Below are 25,235 nucleotides of genomic sequence, written 5' to 3'. Positions count from 1 at the left end.
CCGCACGCAGGGCCAACCCTTCTTTGACCAATGAACGTCGCCGAACTGCCCCGTGCGGCGTCGGCCTCTCTCCAATGGGCTGGATCACGTGATCGGTCTGGTCGCGCCTCTCTCGCCCTCTGCTCCGCCCCTTAAAAGTGCGGTTGAAGCGCGGAAGTGCTCTCTTCTCGCTTACCATTGGCCGTCGGGATTCGATTGGCTGCTGTGGCTGAGTGGGGCGGAGCCACTCTTAAAGAAGCTGAGGCGGAGTTATCAGGGCTCTAAGGGTCTTTCTAGGAGGAACCTGCGAATGCTCGCATCCCTATTGGGATTTTCTGCCCGTGCCAGTCCTCAAATTCTGCCCGCCTTTTAAGGGCCCATTTTCAAATGCCACCGCCTCTGACTTCCCCAGCAACCTCTTAAACTAAACTTGCCACTCTCCACTTTCTTATGGAGTTGTTTGAAAGTCTCCCCTACCAGAGACATTGCCTCCCTGAGAGGTGAAGTCAAGTTGATTCAGTTCTGACCGCCCAGCCCTGCCTCGCACGAAACACTGGGTTTGGGATCTGGCGGAAGTTCTGCCACTTAAGCTCTCTGGGGTTCACGCGGTTTACCCCCTCTATAAACGGGAGTGGAATTCCTGCCTTGCCAAAGTCACAAGGCTTGGGTGAGCCTTGGAGAAAATAGTGCGGCAGCCCTTTCATAACTACGAAGAGCTAGGCATCTAAATTTTTTAAATTATCGGTAATGTCATATTCCTTCATTCACTGGACTACTAATATATCTGTGTGCCAGCCTTTTGGCTGGGCGTGGGTGCACAGTGATGGGCAAGATGCATGGTGCCCCCAGGGAGTGTACAGGAAGCAGATACTTAATTACAATCTGTGTGATAGTTGCTCTGGTGGGAGAAACACAAGAATGAGGGGGTACTGAGGAGACTCCTGGGCTTGCAGGGGGAGGTGAGAGACTCCTGAGAGAAAGGGATGTTCAAATGCAGACCTGAAGGATGAGCAAGAATTAGCTGGGTAGAGAGGAGACGATGGAACAGCATAGGCTGTGACCCCGAGGCAAGAGAGAACCTGGCATCCAATGAGCCAAGGAAGAGGCAGCCAGAGCAAAGAAGAGTAGTCTCCACAGTTGGAATGCCTGGGTTCTGGTTTAAACCTGCCACTCTTGGTCCTTGTGACTTTGCGCAAATCCCTTAACTCCTTTAAACCTCCCTTTCCTCACCCCTGAAATGAGGAGGATGGTTTCTGAACTGTTATGACCATTCCGGGTGTTTATTCACTTAAAAGTGCTTAGTGCTGGACCTGGCATGGTCTCAGGACACTTGGGCCATTGCCATAAAGAAAACTGTTATAGCCAACTGGAAACCTAGATAAATAGATGAAGCATATAGACTGGGACAGGTATAAGTAATAACTGCCTACCGTCTCACTCTCTCTCCCCTTTATTAATTAATTTATTTAATTATTTTTAATAGGCTCTATGCCCAACATGGGGCTCAAACTCTCAAACCCTAGATCAAGACTCACATGAGCTACCAACTCAACCAGCCAGGTACCTCACCCTATTTCCCCTTTACCCTGTTGTGTTTTTCCTCCCAGGACTCATCACCTGACATGTTGTATATTCATTTACTTGTTTTGTTTACTGCTCCATCCCTGGTGCCCAGAACAGTGTGTGGCTGACAAAGACTTTCCCCTTGACCAAACCTGAGTCACGCTCCTCTGAGCCCTCTTTTCAACCAGGCGGATCTTGGACTTCCATCTATGTCCTTGTACAGTTCAGTTTTAGCAAGAATTCCCCATGCGTGATATCTGATCACCCTGCATATTTAAACAAACTCCTCACTCTCCACCCTCAATATCTTGGCCTGCCTTCAGAGAGAATCCCTCTAACTTTGACGTCTCTTTTCTTTTTCTTTCTTTCTTTCTTTTTTTTTTTTTTTTTTTGAGAGACAGAGGGAGAAAGAAAATGAGTGGGGGAGGGGCGGTGGGGGACAGAGCCAATCCCAAGCAAGCTCCGCCCCATCAGCGTCAGCGCAGAGCCGGACTCAGAACTCATCACAAGGCCTAAGATCATGACCTGAGCTGAAACCAAGAGTTGGATGCTTAATCAGCTGAGCCACCCAGGTGCCCCCTGGACGTTTCCACTCAGTCGTTTTCCATCCACTGGCCCCCTCCCTGCTCTTTGGCTATAAATCTCCACTCGCCTCCCCCACCCCTTATTGTGTTCAGAGTTGAGCCTGATTTCCCTCCCCTATTGCAAAACCCCCACTGCAGTAGTCTCTCTTGAATTAAGTCTTCCTTACCACCTTTAACAAGTACCATGATTACTTTTTTTTAACAGTGCTCAATATGAGTTATTGAATGAATGAATATATAACTATATTGATATATAGCTGTTGAAGATGATAGAGTCAATGAATGCTGATTCAATGAATGATACAGACTGCTATGGACAGACCCTGGTAAATAAGTGAAGGATCAGTACAGATGAATAAAAACACCTAGTGATGGCTCCAAATAGACCATAACACAGACACATTAAATGGGTGCATATTAAATCACCTGAAAGCTTTTCCAAACTCCCCCTGCCTGAGCCTCATGCATGCTAAGAGAACCAGTCTGGGAGTGAGACTGGGGTCTGGATTTTGAACAAAACCATAGGTGACTGAGCTCACCCCTGCAGAGACAGGCTGGGGAGGTGATGGGGACCTGGGGTTAGTATATGGCGATAAACAAGCCAGGCATCCAAAAGGATGGAGCCAGGGAGGAGACAGCACCAGAAACAGAGCTCTCCACTGCATTAAAAAATGAAGCCTAGAGGTAGAAAGCAAGGAGAGGCAGAGACAGGTAATAAGCCCTCTTCTGTTTCCCGTGAAAAGAAGGATGTAACTGTAGGCCATCCCCCAGGCGCTGTGAGGAGGGAGGTTCATGATCAGCAAGTGTCCATGCCCCAAGGGCAGCCCATTCCTCTACCTTGGCAGAACCCAAGCCTCCCCCACCTCTCCTCCCTCCCTCACAACCCCTTCGCAAACCCTCACCCAACTTTGGTGAACCGGAAGGCTTTTGGTTAACAACCAGAGGAACCCCCAGCTAGCCTGTCCCCTGGCTCAGGTCCAAGCTGAGGGCAAAGTACAGGCTAACAGCAACCCCCACTGCCAGGTGGAATATGTGTGACATTCCACAGACACTCCTGGCTACCCAAGAACAAAGGAAAGGGGTTTAAGTGCTTGCCATGGTGATGTGGGAAACTAAGGCAAATAAAAATTAAATTCCCTTGCTGCCTATAGCCCATTGACAAGTCCTTGAAACCGGCAGAGTGACCTCCCTCTAGAAGTTCAGGTACTTCGATGATGACATTTTGCCCAGGGGCAAAAGAGAATCTTAGTTTAACATTATCCCAACCTCACAGATCCTGTAAGCCTACGATAACATATAACAATTCCTTTGGCAACTTCCTGTGTCTCAACTCCCCTAAGATATATGTAGGCAATCATGCTCCAAGCTAAGGGCCGTATGATACACATCTGAAGGGTCTCATGCCTGAGGTTTTAATAAAGGGTTATGAATGGCCTTTTCCTAGCAACAGCTCTCCCTTCAAGGTCCTGGAAACCTTTCTTCTAAAATTCCTTAGAGAATTACTCTATCCCTAACCCCCTCCCAACCTGAGAGTTACCCCTCATGACCCCAGTGCAGCTCTTCTGCCCATGGGTCCTGTCCCTATGCTTTAATAAAATCACCTTTTTGCACCAAAGATGTCTTCAAGAATTCTTTCTTGGCCGTCGGCTCTGGACCATCCTACCATCACCCCAAAACTTCATCACTTCGTGCCACCAAGGTCAGGGGCAGAGGAAGGGGACTATAAAGGTCAAGGTGGTGGTCGTGGTGGGGTGGGCTGCATAGAGAGACCCAGAGCAAAAGAGGCAGAGAAATAGGAAGCTAGGGGGCCTAGTAGATGACTGGGCTGCGAATGGTCAAGGGGTGATGAAGAGGAACAAAGGGGCAAAGGGCTGTGGGACAAGGAATGGAGAAAGGCCAGTCAGATGGCAGGCGGAGGCCGCAAGGGGCAGCAGCCAGCCGCAGCAAACCTGGCGGTGTCCAGCTGGGCCGGTCCTAAGGCTCCACCCCCTGACCCGCGCCCCGCCCCGCCCCGCACGCCCCGCCCCGCCCCGCACGCCCCGTCTGGCTCCTCCCCCGCGGCCCACTCCCCGCCCTGCACGCCCCGTCTGGCTCCTCCCCCGCGGCCCGCTCCCCGCCCCGCGTACCCCGGCTGGCTCCTCCCCCGCGGCCCGCTCCCCGCCCCGCGCACCCCGGCTGGCTCCTCCCCCGCGGCCCGCTCCCCGCCCCGCGCACCCCGGCTGGCTCCTCCCCCGCGGCCCGCGCCCCGCCCTGCGCGCTCTGGCTAGCTCGGTGGCGACGGCTGCGGGCAGGCGGGCGAGCTGAGGGCGGCGGTACCGGCAGCAGGTGGGCGGGGTGCGGGCCGACGGCGGCGGGCAGGGGGCGGCCAGGCTGCGCTCGGGCCGGGCGCGGCCGGCCGTGCGGCGCGCCATGGACTTCAACATGAAGAAGCTGGCATCGGACGCGGGCATCTTCTTCACCCGGGCGGTGCAGGTGAGGCCGTGCGCCCTGGGCCTCGCGCGGCCGGCTCTCGGGGCCCGGATGTGGGGCGGGCCGGGAGCGCCCCTTCATTAGAGATGGGGGGCGCAGGAGAAGCCCCTCGTGCTGCCACCTGATCCCCCGCAGCGGGGATACCCTCCCCCCCTCCCCCCTACTACTGCGCCGCTCAGAAGAGAGAAAGAGCCCGTGGCGTCTGGCCACTCTGGCCGCACCCTCAGCGTTGTCCAGGGCCGGGGACGGAGCCGGGCCTCGATTCTGCTGCCTGGGGCGAGGTATCAGGATTTGCTGTTTCGACTGGCTGGGTTATCCGGCTTCCGTGGCGCCCGTCCCAGGAGGCGAGAGAGCACCGGCAGGCTCCTGCCTCCCCGCCCTTGCCCAGCAGTGACTCTGGCAGGCGCTTGGAGGCCTGAGTCCCAGGCCCAAGGACCGTGCACCCGCCACGACCCCTTCCCTGAGCCTCAGTCTCTGTACCTGTGCAATGGCCTGGTGGTACTGATTCCCTCAGGTCCCCATTACACGCTTGGATAGTCAGTCCGGAAGCCAAGACGGTTGGGATTATTTCCTTTCTGCTCCATGGGAGGCCTGTTTCTCTTATTTCTCTAAGCCTGGGGGATGGGGAAAGGGCTGAGGTCTGGCTGGGTTCCCTCCTTGGGAAGCTGTCCAGGCCGGTGATGCCGGAATTGGAAGAAGTTCTGTCCATTCCGGGGCCAGGAGAGAAACTGAGGCAGTGTTGAGGAAAACCGAGAGTCAGCTATGGGCATGGATGCTCCCCCTCTTGTGACCTTGAGGAAGGGGCTTCATTTCTTAGCCTCAGTTTTTCAACCTGAAAAATGGGATTAGCAATCCCTCCCAGGATGGTCGTGAGGGTTCCGTGGTACCCTGCACGTACATACTCACCAAAGGCAAGCTTACTGGTGGTGGTAATGTAGTTAGTATTGCACCTGTGTGGCATGTGACCTTGGGCAAGTCACTTACCTCAGAGCCTCCATGTCCCCTCCTGTCAGTCGGGTGTTAGCACCAGTCTGCCTCCAGGGGTGGCTGCAGGCTTGGGGCTTGGCCTGTCGCAGTGCTCTGGGAACAAGTTCTGTTGTTTGTCCTTGCTGTGGTCGGTTCTCTGGAGAAGCCCGGCCCCAGAGAGTCTCTTGGAAACCCATGTGCCCATGTTTACTAGAAAGCACCATATCCCGTGTCCCATTGAGGATTGGTGGCCCAGCGAGGATTTGCTGCTTGCTGCTTCAAGCCCAGCAGGTGACCCCAGCCCCAGTGGGGATGCTAGGACCCCGGAACTCCTTGGTTATCCCCAGCTCATCTGGAAGGTGGGGAATCCTCCCCAGTGTTGATATGGCAACCACTCTATCTCCACATCTGGGAAGAACCTGATCTGCCAGTTTCCCCGATAAGATACCGTGGGGCCCTGGCACCTGACCTGGCCAGGCCTGCGGAGCCTGGGGTGTGGGGAGGCTTGGGCCCCGTGGCCTCACTTCTCCTGGTGGGGGCAGGCCCGCCGGGTCGCCCATACTGGAGTGGGAGCCAGCGCCCAGGCTCCCGACTCCCGGGTGGAGGAGGGAGCTGGGAGCTTTATAAATAGAGGCTTTCTCTGGCTATGCACGCCCACCCTTGAGGGTGCCATCTTGCAGGGAGCAGCCTCGGACTCTGCAGACATCGGCCCCTAAAGCAAGAGGCTCTTTGTTTTTGTAGGGATGGGGCAGGGGTAGCAGGCCAAAGGAGAGAGAGGCTTGAAATGTGACCTGGGTAGGAGAGGACCCTTGGGGGACCCACTGAGGTCAGCCTGTGCTGGGATAGGAGTCAGTCAGACAGGAGGGACGGACGGGGGTCTTTCATATCAATGTGTGGGCAGCTTCTCTGCATAGGTGCCACCTTGCCATGTCCCAGGGCATGCTGGGAAAGCTGTCGGTCCCTCCGTGTGCCGGGGACACCTTTAAGAGCCTTGCCTCACCCCCATCCAGCAGGGAACAGGAGCTTGGTCCTGGGAGAGAGCAGGATCCCTTTTGCATGGGTGATTCCGGGATGGCTTCCTGGTCCCCGAACCGTGCCTTGGAAGTCAGGAGGGGTTTGTGAAGTTGGCCCCGGGGGGCCGGGAACAAGGCAGGAAAACCTAGAGCATGTTCGAGTATGATGCTAGTGCGGGTGAGAGCGGGCAGTGGAAGTGCCCAAGAGGTTGGGAAAAGCCCAGTAGGAATTTGAACCTGCGCAGATGTGGGGTGTGAGGGATGGGCACCCCGTGGCTCAGTGGGGAGTGGCTGCCGCTAACCTCGGTAAGCGGCAGATATGCTGAGGCACGCATTTGGGTGACATGGTCGCCTAAACTAGGGTGATTGGTGCCATTGGGGTGAGGAGGTTCTTAGGTAGCTCCGAGGAGGGACGTGAATGGGGCCTTTTATTCATGGTGGTGACGGCAGCCGCTGACATTTATTAGGCCGGTGCTGTGGGTTTCCAAAATATTCCGTGAGACTGGGCCTGTCGTCTCCGTTTGCCAGGGTGGGGAACCGAGGACCGGAGGGGTGGTTTTGCCTTTCTAAGCCTTGGTTTGCTCATCTGGAAAGTGGGGCTGACGCTACCCCTCAAGGGGCTGGGTGAGGTGAGTCCTGCTCAGGGCCTGGCTCTGGGAGGCCCCAGTGTGGGGAGAGGTGGGAGGAGATGGGGGGTGGAGGGGGAGGGGGCGGGGGGAGCAGCCGGTTCCCAGGTGGGGAGCTGCGGGCCATAAGCGTGGCCCACCCAGCCCTGCAGGGAGAAACCCAAGCCCTGTTGCATAATTGATGGCTGCTAAGCTAGAGCCGACTCTCTCCTCAGCAGTGGCTCTCTGCGGCTGAGCTGGAGCTTTCCTTGGCCTCTGGGTGATTTATCCTGCTAAGTAGTCTGGGAAGGGCCTCCAGACTCCCAGCCCATGATGGCCCTGCCTTGAGCCCTTGCTTAGCCTCAGTGGCATCATCTGTGACGTGGGAAAACTCGACCCATCTGCCTTGGAGGGCTACCGGAGGTGGGTCATTGGTGGCTTCCTTAGCCCCGGGTTGGGCTCTAGATGTGGCCAACAGTATCTATTGCCGTTATTACTGATCTTACTCCTGCGGTCTGAGCCCTTTTGTTGTTTGGCCATGACCTTGAGCAGGCTCCTTCTCCTGGCTGGAGATGGCCTTCTCGATAAGAGGGGCCGGGACATGGGCCGGTTGCTGGTTGTTCCTGTGCGGCCTACACAGCTTCTGGTGGCTCTGACCATGTGACATCCTGGTTCTTGCCTGGCCTTGAGGCGGGGCTGCTGAGCTCTCTGGGCCCCGTGTGTGCCCAGGCAGTTGGCTCTGATGGGCCAGTGGTGTTCCCCGTCCACTCACCGGGCAACCAGAGGCCAGCCATGTGGCTGTCCTGCCCACATACACTCCCTTTCAGTCCCAGCCTCCTCTCCGCCCACCAGCTCTACACAGCAGCACCTTAACACCGAACACCGACTCCCCGCCAGACCATGGCCTTCATGTCTTACACACATCTTTCTTATTTCATCCTATTTCAGCTGTGAGGGAGCTGCTGTTATTTATTTTACTCATTTTTCAGCTCTGGAAACTGACGCCATAGAGGCAAAGCCACTTGCCCAAGGTCACGCGACTCTTCAGCGGTAGAACGGAGACTGGAATCAGGTCCCTCTGATTCTGGGACCTGGGTTCCTCCCACTCGTCCCCTGGCACCCCCTCCCCTTGGCTCCCAGCCCCCTATGGAGCCCTAAGATAACCCCAGACTTTGCTCCAGGCCCCATTTATTCCCTGTGTACCTGCTACCAAGTGCTTTCCTTCAGAGTCGGATTAGGAGGACCCCCAGAACTAGGCTCCCAAGGACTTCTTATTTCCTCCAAGTTATATGCCAGATTTTCTGCAAATGTGCATTTTTGTTGGCGGGGGATAGAGGGAGTCTATAGCTTTCATTGGACTTCTAGAAGAAGCCACGATCCCCGAACTCTGGTCCAACCTAATTTTACAGAAGGGCAAACAGAAGCACAGAACAGGGTTGTAACTTGATCAAGGTCACAGAACGGGTCAGGGGCAGAGCAAATTTCTTAACCTTGGGCCTGGTTCTAGCTGGTGGGGGAGGTGTAGAAGGGTGGGGCAGGGGCAGTCCTCCCTTCCCCGCTTCTGCGTCCTCCCCACCTCTCTCAATCCTCCCCACACAGTTCACAGAAGAGAAATTCGGCCAGGCAGAGAAGACTGAGCTGGATGCCCACTTTGAAAACCTTCTGGCCCGGGCAGACAGCACCAAGAACTGGACCGAGAAAATCCTGCGGCAGACAGAGGTGCTGCTGCAGCCGAACCCTAGTGAGTGGGCCCGGGGTGGTCCCGGGCGAGGGGCGGAAAGCCACCGGCGGGAGGCCGGGGCTGCAGAGACCACGCGGGCGGGACTGGGCGGCAGGTGGGATTTGGTTGCTGGGGCTTCTGAGGCCTGCTGGTGGGTGGGGGGTGGGCAGTTAAAGAAATCAGCAGACTCCGTGATGGGCTCCAGGATGCATTCTCTGGGGCAGCAGAAGTGTTAAGTTTTGCACAGAGGAGTTGAAGAAATGCTTGAAACTAAAACACGCTTGGGAGAAGAGGTAGGAAAAACATGAGCCGGGTCTTTTGAGAGGGCAGCGAGGCCCAGAGATGGAAGAGGGCTTGCCCAGAGTCTGCTGCGAGCATGAGCAAGGAGTGAGCACAAGCAAAAGGCCAGGAGAGCCCAAGGGGAGGGTGGGGTGTCTTGGGGTCGTGATGCTTGTCTGCCTGTCAGTCTGCTACACGACTGAGTGTCTCGAGGGCTTTCTGGAGCCAGCACCAGGGCCCTGTCCATATATGTGTTAGGTTCTATAAATCCATATTGTCCTGAGGGAGCAATGAATGGGCCTTGACTTTGGGCCTGTCACCCCCAGCCGTGGGACCTGGGGCGGGCATGTCGCATCTCTGAGGTGTGGCTTCCTCCTCGCCAGAGTGAGGGGTCCTACGAGGTTGAGTGCCAGTGTCACAGGGTTGAGGTAGGCACCAGGAAGAACATTCTGCAAGTCACCAGGCCAGGCACCCCGTGGGCAGGCCCTGCGCTGTGTCTGTTGCTGTCGCCGTGGCTTCTGTCCTCGGGTTGTACTGAAGAGCCCTGTGGCTTTGGCTGCTGTCTCCCTGCAGGTGCCCGAGTGGAGGAGTTCCTGTATGAGAAGCTGGACAGGAAGGTGCCCTCGCGGGTCACCAATGGGGAGCTGCTGGCACAGTACATGGCAGAGGCGGCTAGTGAGCTGGGGCCCACCACGCCCTATGGTGAGCCAAGCCCCATAGCCAGGGTCAGGGGTCATGGTCTCTTGCTCTCGACTTTCCCTGTCTCTCCCTTCCCTGCTTTCCCTTTTTTACTTTTTTTTATTAAAAAAAAATTTTTTTTTAATGTTTATTTATTTTTGAGAGGGAGAGAGGGAGACACAGAATCCAAAGGAGGCTCCAGACTCTCGAGCTGTCAGCACGGAGCCCGACGCGGGGCTTGAACTCACGGACCGCAAGATCGTGACCTGGGCCAAAGTCAGACGCTCAGCCGACTGAGCCACCCAGACGCCCCTCTTTCTCTGTCTTTTTTTTTTTTTTTTTTTTAATTTTTTTTTTTTAACGTTTATTTTTGAGACAGAGAGAGACAGAGCATGAACGGGGGAGGGGCAGAGAGAGAGGGAGACACAGAATCGGAAGCAGGCTCCAGGCTCTGAGCCATCGGCCCAGAGCCCGACGCGGGGCTCGAACTCACGGACCGCAAGATCGTGACCTGAGCTGAAGTCGGACGCTTAACCGACTGCGCCACCCAGGCGCCCCTTTCTCTGTCTTTTTTAAAGTACACAAATAATACCTGTATTCATTCTACTTGTAAAAACCTCAACGTAAATGAAAATGGAGTGAAAAATGGAAGTGTCTCTCAACCAGTTTTGGTTTGAGCGCATTTTTTTTTTAATTTTTTTTTTTTAACGTTTATTTATTTTTGAGACACAGAGAGACAGAGCATGAACGGGGGAGGGGCAGAGAGAGAGGGAGACACAGAATCCGAAGCAGGCTCCAGGCTCTGAGCTGTCGCACAGAGCCCGATGCGGGGCTCGAATTCACGGACTGTGAGATCATGACCTGAGCTGAAGTCGGACGCTTAACCGACTGAGCCACCCAGGCGCCCCGGTTTGAGCGCATTTTTTAATGGGATCGTACTGTGTGTCCCATTCTGCGGCCTGATTTTTAAACTTGGCATTGTTTTAGATACCTCTTCACTGTGGCACTTACAGAGCCACCTCGATCTTTTTTTTTTTAATTTTTAAAGTTTTATTGCGGTATAATTTACATACCATAAAATGCACCTGTTTTAAATGTGTAATGCAGTGACTTTTAGTAAATTTAGAGTTGTGCAAACATCCCCCCAATCCGATTTAAAGAACATTTCTGTCACCTGCAAAAAGTGCCATGTCTACTTAGAGTCGGTCCCCAGTCCCATCCCCTGCCAACTGCTAATGTGCACTGTGTGTCTGTAAATTTGCTTTTTCTGAACATTTCACATAAATGGAATCAGACGTCGTGTCGCGTTTTGCATCTGGCTTCTTTTCCCGAGCGTAATGTCTCTGAGGTTCATCCTTGTTGTAACAACGTGTTTAAAGATTTCACTCCATGGGGGTGCCTGGGTGGCTCAGCCGGTTAAGCGCGTGACTTCGGCTCAGATCATGATCTAACAGTTTGTGGGTTTGAGCCCCAAGTCAGGCTCTGTGCTGACAGCTCAGAGCCTGGAACCTGCTTCAGATTCTGGGTCTCCTTCTCTCTCTGCCCCTCCCCTTCTCACTCTCTCTCTCAAAATTAAACATTTAAAAAATTAAAAAAAAAAAAAGATTTCACTCCTTGTAATTGTTGGATAGTATTCTATTGTATGGCTAGGCCACATTTTCTTTATCCATTCACCATTTGATGGACATTTGGTTTGTTTCCTTATGAACGTTTGCATACAGAACTTTGTGAGGACATATGTTTTCACTTCTCCTGGACATATATACCTAGGAGTGGACTTGCTAGGTCATATGGTAAACTTATGTTTAACTTTTTAGAAAATTACCAAACTTTTTCAAAGTGGCTGTGTGCAGGTGGTGGTTAATTTCCAAATATTTGTGGATTTTCCAAGTTTCCTTCTGTTGTTGGTTTCTGATTTCGCTCAGGTCAGAGAACATGCTTTGTATGATTTTAATCCTTTTACGTTTATTAAGACTTGGCTTAGTCTGCAGTCTCTCCTGGAGATTGTTGGTGTTCACTTAAGAAGTTTGTATGTTGGGGCGCCTAGGTGGCTCCGTCGGTTAAGCGTCCGACTTCGGCTCAGGTCACGATCTCACGGTCTGGGAGTTCGAGCCCCGCGTCGGGCTCTGTGCTGACGGCTCAGAGCCTGGAGCCTGTTTCAGATTCTGTGTCTCCCTCTCTCTGACCCTCCCCCGTTCATGCTCTGTCTCTCTCTGTCTCAAAAATAAAATAAAAACGTTAAAAAAAAAATTTAAAAAAAGAAGTTTGTATGTTATGTTGTTGTGGGGTGGAGTGTTCTAGAGATGACAGACTAAATTGGTTCATAGTGTTGTTCAAGTCTTCTGTGTGCTTGCTGATTTTGTCTTGTTCTGTACATTATTGGGAAGTGCTGAAGTCTCCCAACTATTTCTGTTTAATTGTCTGTTTCTGGCTTCTGTCTGTGTTTGCTTCGTGTATTTTTGGAGCTCTGTGGTTAGGTCTGTATGTTTATTATTGTTGTATCTCCCTGATGAACGGGCTCTTTTATCATTGTAAAATACTGGTCTTTGTCTCTGGCCATATTTGTCTTTTTTTTTTTTTTTTTTTTTTTTTTTAATTCGGTCACGTTTGTCTTAAAGTCCATTTTATCTGACAGTAGTTCACCCACTCTTGTTCTCTTATGGTTACTGTTTACATAGTATATCTTTTTCTCTCCTTTTATTTTCAATCTATTTACATCTTTAAACCTAAAGTCTATCTTTTATAGACAACATGTATTTTGATTTAAAAATAATTCAGTCTGACCATCCTTTGATTGGAGTGTTTAATCCATTTATATTTAATGTAATTATTGATGTGGTTGGATTTACAGATGCCATCTTATTATTATTTTCTCTGTCTCAGGTCATTTTTGTTCATATGTTCCTCCTTTACGCCTTCTGTCATGTTAAATAGAAATTTCCAAGTGTAGCATTTTAATTTCTTTGTTGCTTTTTAACAAAAAGCTTTTCTTAGTGGTTTTACGGTGTGTAATTTAACTTATTGCGGTTGGCTTCAGAATGTTGACTTAATTCCAGTAAATATAGAAACTTTGCTCCAATATAACTCCATCCCCCTCCCTTCTTCCTTTGTGCTATTATCATATAAATTTCATCTCTGTTTTGTATAAACCCAACAATATAGTGTTTTTGAGAGACACAGTGCAATCGGGGGAGGGGCAGAGAGAGGAAGACACAGAATCCGAAGCAGGCTCCAGGCTCTGAGCTGTCCACACAGAGCCTGATGCAGGGTTTGAACTCACAAGCTGTGAGATCATGACTGAAGCCAAAGTCGGACGGTCAACCCACTGAGCCACCCGGGTGCCCCGTATAGTTATTGTTTTATACAGTTGTCTTTTAAATCAGTTAAGAAAAGAGAAAAAATATGTATTGTTTTTTATATTTGCTTATGTAATTACCTTTATTGGTTGTCTCTATTGCTTTATGTGGGTTCAAGTTACCACCATCTGGTGTTATTACCTTTGAACGTGAAGTATTCTGTAGCAGGTTGCCTAGCAATGTATTCTCTCAGTCTTGTTAATTTGGGTATGTCTTTATTTTATGTTCACTTTTTTTTTTTTTAATTTTTTTAAATGTTTATTTGTGAGAGAGACAGAGGCAGGGGAGGGGCAGAGAGAGAGGGAGACACAGAATCCGAAGCAGGCTCCAGGCTGAGCTGTCAGCACAGAGCCTGACACGGGGCTCGAACTCATGGACCGCGAGATCATGACCTGAGCTGAAGTCAGACGCTTAACCGACTGAGCCACCCAGAAGCCCCTATGTTCACTTTTGGAGGACAGTTTTGCTATACGTAGAATTCTCGGATGAGAGTTTTTTCATTTTATCACTTGGAATATCATTTCACTGCTGTCTGGCCTCCATTGTTTCTTTTTTCTTTTCTTTCCTTTTCTTTTTTTAAATTTAAGTAATCTCTACACCCACCGTGAGGCTCAAACTCACGACCCTGAGATCAAGAGTCACTCGCTCTTCCAGCCAAGCCAGCCAGACACCCATTCTGATGAGAAGTCATGTGTTCATCTCGTTGTGGCTCCCTTGTATGTGATGAGTGGCTCCTCTCTTGCTGTTTTTAAGACCTTCTGTCTTTGTCTTTCAGCAGCTTGACTGAGACGTCCCAGCGGTTAATGGCCCATCTTATTGTATTCATCCTGTTTTGGGTTCGTTGAGTTTCTTGGATATGGACATTAATGTTTTCCATCAAAATCGGGACATTTTCTGCAATTATTTCTTCAAATATTTTTTCTGTCCCTTTCTGTCCTCTTCTTCTCTCCCACTGCTCGTATGTTGGTTTGTTTCATGGTGTCCTGTAGGTCTTTGAGATTCTGTTCATTGTCATTCACTCATTTTTCTTTGTGTGCTTCAGATTAGATCCTCTCTGTTGATCTGTCTTTGAAGTTGGTGATTTCTCCTTTGGCTAGCTTGGACTTGCTGTTGAGCCCTTCTGGTAGATTCTGTATATCAGTTGTGGTGCTTTTTAACTCCAGAGTTTTCTTTTTAATAGTTTTTATCTCTTTCTTGATATTTATATGATGAGTCATTGCCATCACATTTTTCTTTAAGCATTAAATATATATATATATATATATGCACATGTTATATATATATATATGTATATATACACACACATACATATACGTTTTATATATATATATTTACATATACATACATATATATATATATATATATATATATATATATATATATATACACATACAGACACCTGGGTGGCTCAGTTGGTTGAGTATCTGATGTCGGCTCAGGTCATGATCTCGTGGTTCATGAGTTCGAGCCCCACATGGGGCTCTGTGCTGACAGCTTGGAGCCTGGAACCTGCTTCAGATTCTGTGTCTCCCTCTCTCTCTGCCCCTATTTGCTCACACTCTGTCTCTCTCTCTTTCTCTCAAAAATAAATATTAAAAAAAAATGTGTATATATATATATATGTATATGTATGTGTGTGTGTATATATATATATATATACATATATATATACACACACACATATAGCCTGTAGCCTCTTAGGAATCTTCGCTAAATCTAACGTCTGAGTCTCCTTAGAGACTCCGTGACTACTGATTGCTTTTTTCTTCTGTGTATTGCCCATACTTACCTATTTCTTTGCATGTCTTAGAGTGTCTTGCTAAAATCTGGACATCTACAAAAATCTTTTTAATTTTTTTTTTTTTTTTTTTTTTTTGAGAGAGAGAGAGTCGGGGAGGGGCAGAGAGAGAGGGAGACAGAGGATCTGAAGCAGGCTCTGCGCTGACAGCAGAGAGCCCGATGTGGGGCTCAAACCCACGAGCCATAAGATCATGACCTGATCTGGACATTTTAGATAATATAGTAGCTGTGGATTCTGAATCACTTGGGGGTTGTGATTGCTTTGTTTGTTTAGAAACTCGCCCGAGCTAGTTGTTTCGAGTCGGTCTTCCTTCCAGTGTGCGGCTACTGCTTTCACATTTTTTTAAGTCATTCTTTTTATTTTTAAGCCAAGCGTCCTGGGGTTTGCTCCTGGGTTAGCGCATGTTAGTCGTCAGGCAGTGATAGTCAGAGGTTGCGCTTAAACATCTTGCACCATTAAGGCTTTACTGATGAATTTCTGGCTGTATTGGGGGACACATTCAAAATTCAAGTAGTTTACACGTCTGACCGGCTTTTACTTTGTGCGTAGAGCCTCCTATTTGGCCAGGGATGAGTAGGGTTCTCTCCATTCTGAGTGTGCTGCACACACACAGGTATAGCCTTCCAGACCAGCAGAGATATCTGGGAGTCTGTCAAGGCCCAAACGACTTTCTTGTTTCCAGAGCTCCTGATAAGTTTCTGGCAGGTCTGTTCCAACCAGTGTTCCCTGTTCAAGTCAGCTGTAATGTTGGCCTTTCCCAATTATTTACCGTTGAGGTTGCTATTGTTCTTGACAGTGTCCCGTGGATTTCTCTGTGCTCCAGCCCAAATCCATTCGGCCCTAATCCTACTACCTTCCCCACCCCCCACCCCTGCCCACCTAGCAGTGAGGCTGCCGAGGAGATGGGAGTCCTCCCAGGCTAGAAAGCCACAGGCTCCCACTGTTCTTACTAAGGTCCGGTAGGTCTTGAGTAAATATCCTCAGTTTATTTGCCTTTGGCCAATTTCCAGAGTCCAGAAATGTTTGCTTTTTGACAATTGCGTCTACTTTTTTTTCTTTTTTTTTTTTTTGAGAGACAGAAACAGCGAGCGGGGGAGGGGCAGAGAGCAAGGGGCACAGAGGATCCCAAGAGGGCTCCGCGCTGACAGCAGAGAACCCGACACGAGGCTCAGTGGGGCTCGAACCCACCACCCACGAGATCCTGACCTGAGCCGAAGTCAGACGCTCAACCGACTGAGCCACCCGGGCGCCCCGAGTCCACTTTTTTTCATTGCTTTTTGGGAACAGGATTTGTCGAGCTCCTTTCTCTGTTCTGGAAGTCCCACTCCTACCCCCTGCTTGTAATGTAGTGCTCCGTGCTCTGGATGCCCCACTATTTACTTGTCAGTCCCCAGATGATGGATACATAGGCTGCTTCCACGTTTTCCCCAGCCAGCCGTTCCGTGCTGGGCATACCTGCTCGTGCCTCCTCGGCACGCCTCTGTCCAGCCTCTCCCCTACTCCTGGGGGTCAGAGCAGCCTGCGCCCCTCCCTCACCCTGAGACTCCATTTACTCAGGGAAGACGCTGATCAAGGTGGCAGAAGCTGAAAAGCGCCTGGGAGCCGCGGAGAGGGATTTCATCCACACGGCCTCCATCAACTTCCTCACGCCTCTGCGCAACTTCCTGGAAGGGGACTGGAAGACAATTTCGGTGAGAGACCTGGGGCCACTCTGCTTCCTGGGAGCCGTGGCATCCTTCTCCTCAAGGCTGCTGGGCGTAGGCTCTCTTCCCGTGTCGGGAAGCTGGCACTCCTGGGCCGCCTCAGACGTGGCTCCTGTGGGCTGAGTGCCATAGTGGGTGACCTCCCGTGTCTGGGCCTCAGTTTCCCCACGTGGACCAGATGGCCCAGTGGGATCTCCCAAGGCTGCCCGGGGTCTCACTCTTCCCTTTCCCCTGCCCCACAGAAGGAGAGACGTCTTCTCCAAAACCGCCGTCTGGACTTGGACGCCTGCAAAGCGCGGCTGAAGAAGGCCAAGGCTGCAGAAGCCAAAGCCACGGTAGGTGTCCCTGCTGGTCTCCTGCCCCTGCCCAGCTCTGTTTGGAGCCAGGGAGGGTGAAGGGACCTGATGTTTGGCATGACCTTTCTTCCCTGTCCCTGCCTGGAGAGGCCTGGCTTGGGGGGCGCTGGTCCTGGCTGACCGCTTTGGGTCATGCCTCTCTGCCCCTACAAGGGAACCCTGGCGGCCCAGAGCTCTGGGTCCCAGGGCAGACATTTACGGGGTGGGCTGAGGGCATGCCACAGCCTCCCCAGACAGACAGCCAGTTGGGAGTTTCTCGCATGGCCCTGCCCTGCCCTCCCCGGATGCTCGGCTCTGTCCCCCGGCTCTGCCCGGGCATGGCTCCCCCTTACTAACTCCCCTGCCCGCTGCTCCAGTGCTGGTCCGGGGGTGCCCTGATGGTGTGAACCCCGGAGCTAGACCACCCACCTTCTCGGGGCCCTTCTCAGGGCCACCTTCTCAGAGGCATGACCGAGGACCCTTTCAGGTTAGCCCCAAGACACGGGGTCGGGCCGGGACCTCACGGTTCTCTGTTTACTCTCGGTTCACTGAGGCCTGCCCAGCCTGGCCAGGCCAGTGGACGCAGCGTGGCGCAGTTTGACCAGGGCAAGGCCAGGGTGGGGAGAGTGGGCCTGAGGGCGAGCATACTCCTGGCATGCCGGGCTACTTGGGGGTACGGGGGCCTAGAGGCCACCTTGCACTCTGAGGAGGGAACTCCCAGGTCCAGGGAAGGCCGGGGGTACCACCACCTGTGCCTGCCCAGCTCTCAGCTGCCCATGAGGGTTCTAGCCCCAAACCCTCCTTGCGTCCCCCTCCCACAGTGTGGCCACTGGGGACCATGGAGCCTGGGCCTGCACTGCCTCTGGGGACAGCCAAGGGCAGGGTCTCACTCATCCAGGTGTGTGGGGCCAGATCAGAGGCAGGTCTCGGCCACTGGAGTCCCGCTGTGGTTGGGTAGGAGGACGTGTGGCCATAAGGTCGACCTCTCTAAGTCACCTGGACAGGACAGTCTCCCCATCACCCAGGGCTAGACCGTCTCTCTGGAGTACCTTGGCCAGAACAAGCTCATCCTCCATCAGTCAGGCCAGGGGAGCCTTTCCTTAGTCACTGGAGCGGCAGGACCCCTTCTCCAGTTGTCCGGCCTGGACAACCTCCAGCCTTTGGGTCAGACCAGGATACCCTCCGCAGAGCTAGGCCCTGGGCAGCCCAGCTATGGCAAGCGTCCCAGAGGACTGGAGGCCGGCAGGTCACACCCTCACCCCACGCCCTAAACACACACACACACACACACACACACACACGCGCGCGCGCGTGCGCGCGTGCGTGCACGCATAGCAGGACTCCTTCTGGAGGGCAGGGTCAACTGCCCGCCCACCACCTGCTGTCCCCTCCCGCCGGGGCCCGGGGGGGCCTGCTCCCGCCTGCGCTGTGGACTCACTAACTCTTTGTTTTTGTTCCTTTCCGTTCTGCTTTGGGTAACTTGGCTCAGTGTGAGGGAGATGTGAGTATACCTGTCCCACGTGCTGTGCTGCTTCTGGTTTGCCCGTCCCAGCCTCGGGCCGCAGTGCCGTGGCTGGCCCAGGGGACACATCCTGGGCATTTTGCAAGCAGCTGGTCTCCCCACCAGAGCCTCTGCCACGCGTAGCCTCTGGCTTAGGGGGACGCCAGGCACTGGAGCCTGTGAGTCAGCTTTTTGCAAATGTGGGAAGCCTGTCACCCTGTCCATCCATGCATCCACCTGTCCATCTTGTTGTGGGGGAGGGGCCCGGTCCTTGCTGCAGGAGCGAGAGATGTGCTGTGTGGAGATTCTGGGCCTGAGGAAGCTGGGGGTGGGAGACGGGTTTTGTCTGGAGGGCTGTGGCTCCAACCAGGGCATCTGAGTGAGACCGGGGTCCAGGGAGGAGGGGGCCAGGCCCAGTCTGCCACTCACCCGGAGGCTCCCTGGCATCTGCTCTCCTGGGCTCCCAGTGTGACCACCCACTTGGTCCTTGTCTGACTCTCCGCGTCCCTACGCCCACCTCGCCCCCAGGAGGTTGGAGCAGGGAGAGGGGTCCACGTGGTATGTGTCTGCAGCCTCCCGTCCCTTGGGCCGGGGCTCCTGGCCTCTCCTTGTGGGAGATTCTGGGGCGGCACCCGGCCCCACTTGACCCCCTTCCCCCGTGACCTCTTCCCGCCAGACGGTGCCTGACTTTCAGGAGACTAGACCTCGTAATTACATTCTCTCGGCCAGCGCCTCCGCGGTAAGCGCCCCACCCCGGCCGCCCGGCCTCCCTGCGCCCGCCCCCCCGGCACAGGGCAGCCTCACAGCACAGCAGCAGGAGCACAGGGCATGTCCTGAGAGCCGGGAGGACTGGAGGGCCGCAGCCCCGCCTCGGGCCCCCTGCCTGCCCCCCTGCGCCCACGGTGCTGGCCTCGCTTCCCTGTGCGCCCTGCTGGAGGTGGAGGCCCGGCCAGCCGCACCGGACGGCACAGGGAGCTGCGGGGCAGCGGACCCGTCCCCCCCCGCTCCCGCCCCCCCGCGCCGGGGCCCTGAGGTCTGCCCCTCCCCCCCCACCGCCCCCGCCGGCCCACCATGGGTTCACAGACCCGGGACTGGAGACGAGGGTGGTGCTGTTCTGCCTCTCTGACACGGTGTCATGGCGGCGAGGAGAGGCCCGGAGAACGAGCAGGGAGAGTGGGGGGCCCCGAGGGAGAGGGCCGGCGGGCCGAGATTAGAAGGAAGGAGGTGGGCAGGGTGGGGTCGCGAAGGGTTCCGTTGTCGTGGGATCTCTTCTCCACCGCTCCGTCCGGCTACTAGGTGTTTACCTGCAGTTTGGAGCATGGGCCACCCACGTCCGTCCCATCGTACCTGTGGCCACCACAGGTGGCTGTGCCTCTCTTCCGCCTTTTTCTCCCACCTTCCATTTCTGCCGTGGGCGGCACGCCGTGGCACAGACCCCCTGGCTCTCCTTCACCTCTGTCCCTGCATGTTGCCGCGAGTGTCTGTGCACTCACGCGGCGGCTGGGCCATCGTTCCCCTGGGGCGGGGGCCCCGGTTCACTCCACCAGGCCCCTCTTGCTGGGTGCCCTCTATACACACGCGTGGGGGCCGCTCCCCACGTTTTGGTTTTCTCAGTGGCACTGTGGCGGGACACCTCGGTCCGCAGAGCTAACCTTGTCTTGCTTTAAGGTTATCATCTTAGGATAGACCTCCCACACTGGGCAGGAGAAATGGGTCTCCTAAGTCGTGGCGGGGGGAGGGGGGTCTTTCTTCTTTAGACTCTGGATGGCACTTCCTGCCCCCTTTCCTGGGCCGAGTGGAAGGAGGAATATCCTGGAGGGTGGAGACCGCCCTGTTTTTTTCTTTTGCCATTGAACCCCAGTGTGACTCGGGCACGAGGCTGCCTTTCTCTGCAGAAGGACAGAAAGGTTCAGTGACTGGCCTAGGGTCACACGGTCCTGCGTCCCAGCCCACCAGCCTTAGCCGAGTGTCAGGGTGGGACGGGGGACGCTCGGTCTCCCGTCAGAGCCCGGGGGCTTACGCTGTAGGAGAAACCCCGGCAGGACTTCCCAGCTGGCTGTGCCCCACCTCCCCTGCATGCGGCATGTTGGACTGGACCGTGGTTGTCCGCGCCCCTGCTCACACCAGGCCGCGTCCCCGCCTCAGCTCCTGGTTGGGTTACCGGCAGGGAGTGGGGAAGGGTATGGGGTGGGAAGAGGTGGGCTCTCGGGGAGCTGGGGCAGGACGCGGGCTCTGGGGTCCAGCTCTCCTCCCTCTACTCCCCCGCTGACCGGTGCCCCCTCCCTCCCCTGCTGCGCGGTCCTGTTGCGGTCACTGAAGCTCTGGAACGATGAGGTGGACAAGGTGAGTCTGGGCTCGGGAGGCTCGCGAGCAGAGGCTTGAAGCGGGTTGGGAGGGGGGCGGGATCAGATTGGTTTCTAGTTCTGGGTTCTGTTCTGGGTCGGGGCCACTGTGAGGGTATCGCTTCCCCTCTGTGGGGAGACTGCCCCCACAGTCCCTCCGGGCACACGGGAGTGGCGCCGTCGGGTGGCGAGGTACCGGGTGTCAGAGGTCCTAGCCAAACACCCGTGGGTCTGTCTCTGGCCACTGGTCACAGCATAGGTCCAGAGGGGTCCCAGCAGGGTTATGGCTGCCCCAGGGGCCAGGGCTCCAGGCCTGAGAAGCGCACCCCTGCCTCCAAGAGGTCTGTCTGTGTCCCCAGGGGGAAGTGCCATCTGCATCCAGAGTAGGAGAGGGCTGCTCCTGGTGGGCGTCGGGGCCGCGGGAAGGGGTGGCAGGAAGGACGGCGGGGGCCACTGCTGCTGTCCTACATTCTCACACTGTGCCCTTCCCAGGCCGAGCAGGAGCTCCGAGTGGCCCAGACCGAGTTTGACCGGCAGGCAGAAGTGACCCGGCTCCTGCTGGAGGGAATCAGCAGCACTCACGTGAGTCCTGCCCCATGTCGCCCTTCCGTCGTCCCCTGTCTTCCCGCCCCTCCCCCCCCCCCCACCCCAAGCGCTCCACAACGAGGCGGGCGATGAAGTTGGATCTCGGCAGGCGGTGAGGGGCAGCGCTGGGGCCCGTGGTCCTAAGGGTGGAACTGGAGCTCTGTTCCAGGTGCCACAGAGCAAGTGCCAAAGGCCGGGTGGCCCTCCCCCCTGCTCCAGGGGGGGCAGCAGCGAGCGGGGTGGGGGAGGGAACATCTCACCTCCCGGGCCACCGCTCACCCCGCTCACCATGGGCACCGCCCTCCTCCCTGCAGGTGAACCACCTTCGCTGCCTCCATGAGTTCGTGGAGTCCCAGACGACTTACTACGCGCAGTGCTACCGCCACATGCTGGACTTACAGAAACAGCTGGGCAGGTGCCCACTGGGGTCCCCTGGCTCCCAGACCTAAGCTCAGAAAGCCCTACGACACACAGGGCGGGTAGAGAGGGCTGAGCCTTGTGTCGGGGGCGTCACACCCCTCTCTGGACAACAGTGAGGTGGTGGGCCTTGACCTCTGAGCGCGGTCTCTCAAGAACGCCCGGGTGGGAGGGTGGCAGGGACTGGGCGGTGCATCTCACGTTTCCCCTTGCCTTGCTTTTCCCCTCACGCTGCCAGCTCCCAGGGAGCCATGTAAGTAGCGGCAGCGGGCCCAACGGGGTTTGGTGGCACGCGTGGGACTCCCGTGGGGACGTGGCCCCCGGCTGAGATGTCGCCCCTGTTCAGATTCCCAGGCACCTTCGTGGGCACCACGGAGCCCGCCTCCCCGCCCCTCAGCAGCAGCTCACCTACCACCGCCGCGGCCACCATGCCCGTGGGGCCCTCTGTGGCTGGCCTGGCCCCTCCAGGGGAGGCTGCTCTCCGCCTGGAGGAGGTGAGCCCACCTGCCAGCGGGACCCGGAAGGCCCGGGTGCTCTACGACTACGAGGCGGCTGACAGCAGCGAGTTGGCCCTGCTGGCTGATGAGGTAGGCCTGGTGCCACAGGGGTGGGGCAGAGGGCGGGCCCAGGAGCATCAGGGAACCAGAACGGGGAGCCCCCCAGCCGCTGCCTCCAAGTCTCTGAGGGGCCCTGGGGGTGGTGCTGGGGGGTACGTGGAGGCAGCTCCAGCTCTGAGGAAGCAGGGTCTAGGTAGAGCAGGTGAGTTCCTGTCTCTGGACTTGCAGATGTCCGTGCGTCATGGGACTGTGGCAACCCCGTCCCCACGCCAGTTCTGCCCCTGCTCGGGTGTGACCTTCCCTCTCTGCCCTCTTCAGCTCATCACCGTCTACAGCCTGCCCGGCATGGATCCTGACTGGCTCATTGGCGAGAGAGGCAACAAGAAGGGCAAGGTCCCGGTCACCTACTTGGAACTGCTCAGCTAAGCAGGCCCCTCCAGGCCCCCTCGGTTCTGGCCCGGGCGGGAGAGGACGTGTGCGGCCCCACCACCTGTCTGTCGGTGACTCAGCTGCTCGGGGTGGGGAGACCGGCCCCATTCCGTCCACGTCCCCGGTCGTCCAGCTGTGAGGGGGCCCCAGAGGCTGAATGGTCCCAGCCCCTCCCCCAGCCCTGCTTCTGGAGCCCCCGGCGCTGTCTGCCTCCACTGAGCTCCCCAGCTCTGCGGTCCTTCCCGCTCCTGCTGAGGAGGGGCGGCTGGCTGCAGTGCCGCCCCAGGCACCTCGGCTCCCCGCGGGGGTCGGAGCGCTACGCCTGCAGCAGCCTGGGGCACACCCTTGGCAAGGGAGCACCTGCCTCTTGGTTGCCAAAAGCAGCAGTGGGGGGAAGGCGGGCAGGTCTGCGGTGGGCCTGGGGACGGGCGCCGGCCCCTCTGGGTGGACTGGAGTGAGGGACGCCTGGCCGGAGTGGCATCTCCTGGGTGCTCCCCTCCCCTCCCCCCTCAAGACCGCTCAAGCCAAGTTCGGTGGCTGCAGCCTGCACCCTCCACACTCACTTTTTAACTGATCTTTTTACTCTGCCTGTCTGCTTGCTGTATAGCCAGTGACAAATAATAAATCATCCTTCACGTGCATGTTGCCTGGGCTCCTATCGGGCTGCGGACCCCACGGGCTGGCCTGGAGGGTGGGAAAGGGAAGCAAGCATTCACATGCCAGCTTCCTCCTCCTTCCTTCACGGGCCTCGCTTTCTCCCACAGGGCCTGTGCTGCTCAGATGGGGCTACTCTTCCTGCACTTGAGGCTGCATTAAGAGACATTTTATCCCTAAGGAGAACTTTCATAAATTTGGGCCATGGAGTGGACTAAAATTTGCATGAGGGTTTCAGCTGGTAACTGCCGGCTGCCATTGCTTCCTGTGGCCGGCCACTGAGCCTCGCCCGTTCACGTGTTCTCATGTTGTCCTCACAGAGGAGGGAAGAAGAGATCAGAAAGAGTCACCTCCTCAAGGTTCTGTAACTGGCAAGTAGCCACGCAGGGACTCTAGCCCAGGTCAGTCTGATTCTAGAAACTTCAAGCGGTGGCTCTGGCCTGCAAGCCAGGTGTCAGATTAAGCACCGAGCCCAGCACTCTCGTTGATTAGGTCCTGAGGAGGCCAGAGGCTGGCAGGCCCACAGCCCGGGCTTCTGAAGGCAGGGGCAGGGGAGGCAGGGGCACAGAGCCGTAAATAGGAAGGAGTGAACGTCAAGCGAGGCTACACCTGTGGGAAGCTCAGCCAGCGGGTAAACGGAGCGCGTGCGTCGGGTGAGGTGTGGTGGGGACGAGAGCTGGGCGGGCCGGGGAAGGTAAAATTAAAGTGTCCGCCCGGCTCCTCTGCTTCCCCAAACCTCCACTCCGCTGCTCCCAGGCACCTGGCCAAGGAAGACTTGCTTGGTGCTGAGCGCCAGGTGCTCGTCTCCAGGCCCTGAAGGCACGTCACACAGCTATCTATAAACAGTATTTTAATATTTGTATAAATAGACCACAGTATTACCAAAAACTGCAAGAACAGAGCATGGAAAACATTTTCAGAGCCGTGCACACAGCCTATCCTGGTTGCATTTGACACCGGCTCCTGGCCTCTACTGGGCCGGGGTCAAGTGCAGGGGCGGAGGGCGGGGGGATGCTTAAGGGAAGTACCACACCCTGGGACATTTTGAACTTGAGGGCGTGAGCGCAGTAGACTCATGGCTCCCACCTGGCCGTGGACCTCTTGATCTATTATAAAAATAATGCCAGTGGGTGGGCGGCTGGAGTCGTGGCTGCCCTGGGGGGAGGGGACAGGTGCCGCTCTCAGTCCACACGGGCCGCAGGGCCGGCCCGCAGCACCCCCGCTGCCCGGGACTGCGGTGCAGGCTGCCGGAGCAGGGCGGGCGGGCCCCCACCCTATCTTTGCACGTGGCGCACAAAGGCCTGCACTAGCTGGATCAGAGGCTCCTGGCTCTCCGGGCTGGCCTTGGAGAGCGAGGTGGACTTGCCCTGAGGCGAGGGGAGGACGCCGGCAGCGGGGGAGCTGGGGCCTCCCCGGCGGAAGTAGCGTGAGAGGCTGGAGAGCAGCGTGCTCTGGGAAAGAAAAGGTACTAGATGAGGGCCCTGCGAGGCGGGGGGCCGAGTGGGAACCCACAGGCTCGTCCCCACCAGCGCCCCTGGTCAGAGCCCTCTACCCGTCTGTACCAACTCCGAGCTGAGCTCCTGTTTCATCCGCTGCTTGTCCCGGGGATGTACGGCCGGGTCCCTAAGGTAGCGCACGGCCTGGGAGATGAGCAGGTAGAAGCAGTTTTCCATGGTGAACATCAGGAGGGACCTGGGGA

The 25,235-nt window shown here is 55.6% G+C and overlaps 2 protein-coding genes across 4 annotated transcripts in view; one reads left to right on the top strand and one right to left on the bottom strand.

Moving 5' to 3' along the window:
- The first annotated feature begins 4,470 nt into the window (after positions 1–4,470).
- SH3GLB2 (SH3 domain containing GRB2 like, endophilin B2) lies at positions 4,471–23,523 on the top strand. 3 transcript variants are annotated; one of them, XM_042963405.1, is made up of 12 exons: positions 4,471–4,598; positions 8,779–8,920; positions 9,752–9,880; positions 16,571–16,704; positions 16,959–17,051; positions 19,229–19,291; positions 20,310–20,459; positions 20,872–20,895; positions 21,387–21,476; positions 21,794–21,894; positions 22,243–22,483; positions 22,772–23,523. In XM_042963405.1, the coding sequence occupies exons 1-12, from the start codon at positions 4,536–4,538 to the stop codon at positions 22,877–22,879; spliced, it is 1,338 nt and encodes a 445-aa protein (XP_042819339.1). In that variant the 5' UTR covers positions 4,471–4,535; the 3' UTR covers positions 22,880–23,523. The 3 variants fall into 3 exon arrangements, with proteins under 3 accessions (XP_042819339.1, XP_042819340.1, XP_042819341.1); XM_042963406.1 differs by lacking the exon at positions 20,310–20,459; XM_042963407.1 differs by lacking the exons at positions 20,310–20,459; positions 20,872–20,895.
- An 848-nt stretch (positions 23,524–24,371) lies between these two features.
- NUP188 (nucleoporin 188) overlaps positions 24,372–25,235 on the bottom strand; it is a 54,265-nt gene continuing 53,401 nt past the window's right edge. The window contains exons 43-44 of the mRNA XM_042963404.1: positions 25,099–25,228; positions 24,372–24,987 (exon numbers count right to left, since the gene is read on the bottom strand). Coding sequence (XP_042819338.1) covers positions 24,811–24,987; positions 25,099–25,228 — 307 coding nt within the window. The 3' untranslated portion in view covers positions 24,372–24,810. The remainder of the gene's footprint in view (positions 24,988–25,098; positions 25,229–25,235) is intronic.

The sequence above is a fragment of the Panthera tigris genome, chromosome D4 (genome assembly GCF_018350195.1).
Source record: "Panthera tigris isolate Pti1 chromosome D4, P.tigris_Pti1_mat1.1, whole genome shotgun sequence".
Classification (NCBI taxonomy): Eukaryota; Metazoa; Chordata; class Mammalia; order Carnivora; family Felidae; genus Panthera; species Panthera tigris.
This window is presented reverse-complemented; position numbering and strand designations above follow the sequence as displayed.

Coding starts and splice junctions, on each gene's coding strand:
- SH3GLB2 (XM_042963405.1), top strand. CDS start 4,536: ATGGACTTCAACATGAAGAAGCTGGCATCGGACGCGGGCATCTTCTTC. Junction 9,881..16,570: donor GGGGCCCACCACGCCCTATG/GTGAGCCAAGCC, acceptor CCATTTACTCAG/GGAAGACGCTGATCAAGGTG. Junction 20,460..20,871: donor CTCTGCAGAAGGACAGAAAG/GTTCAGTGACTG, acceptor CGGTCACTGAAG/CTCTGGAACGATGAGGTGGA.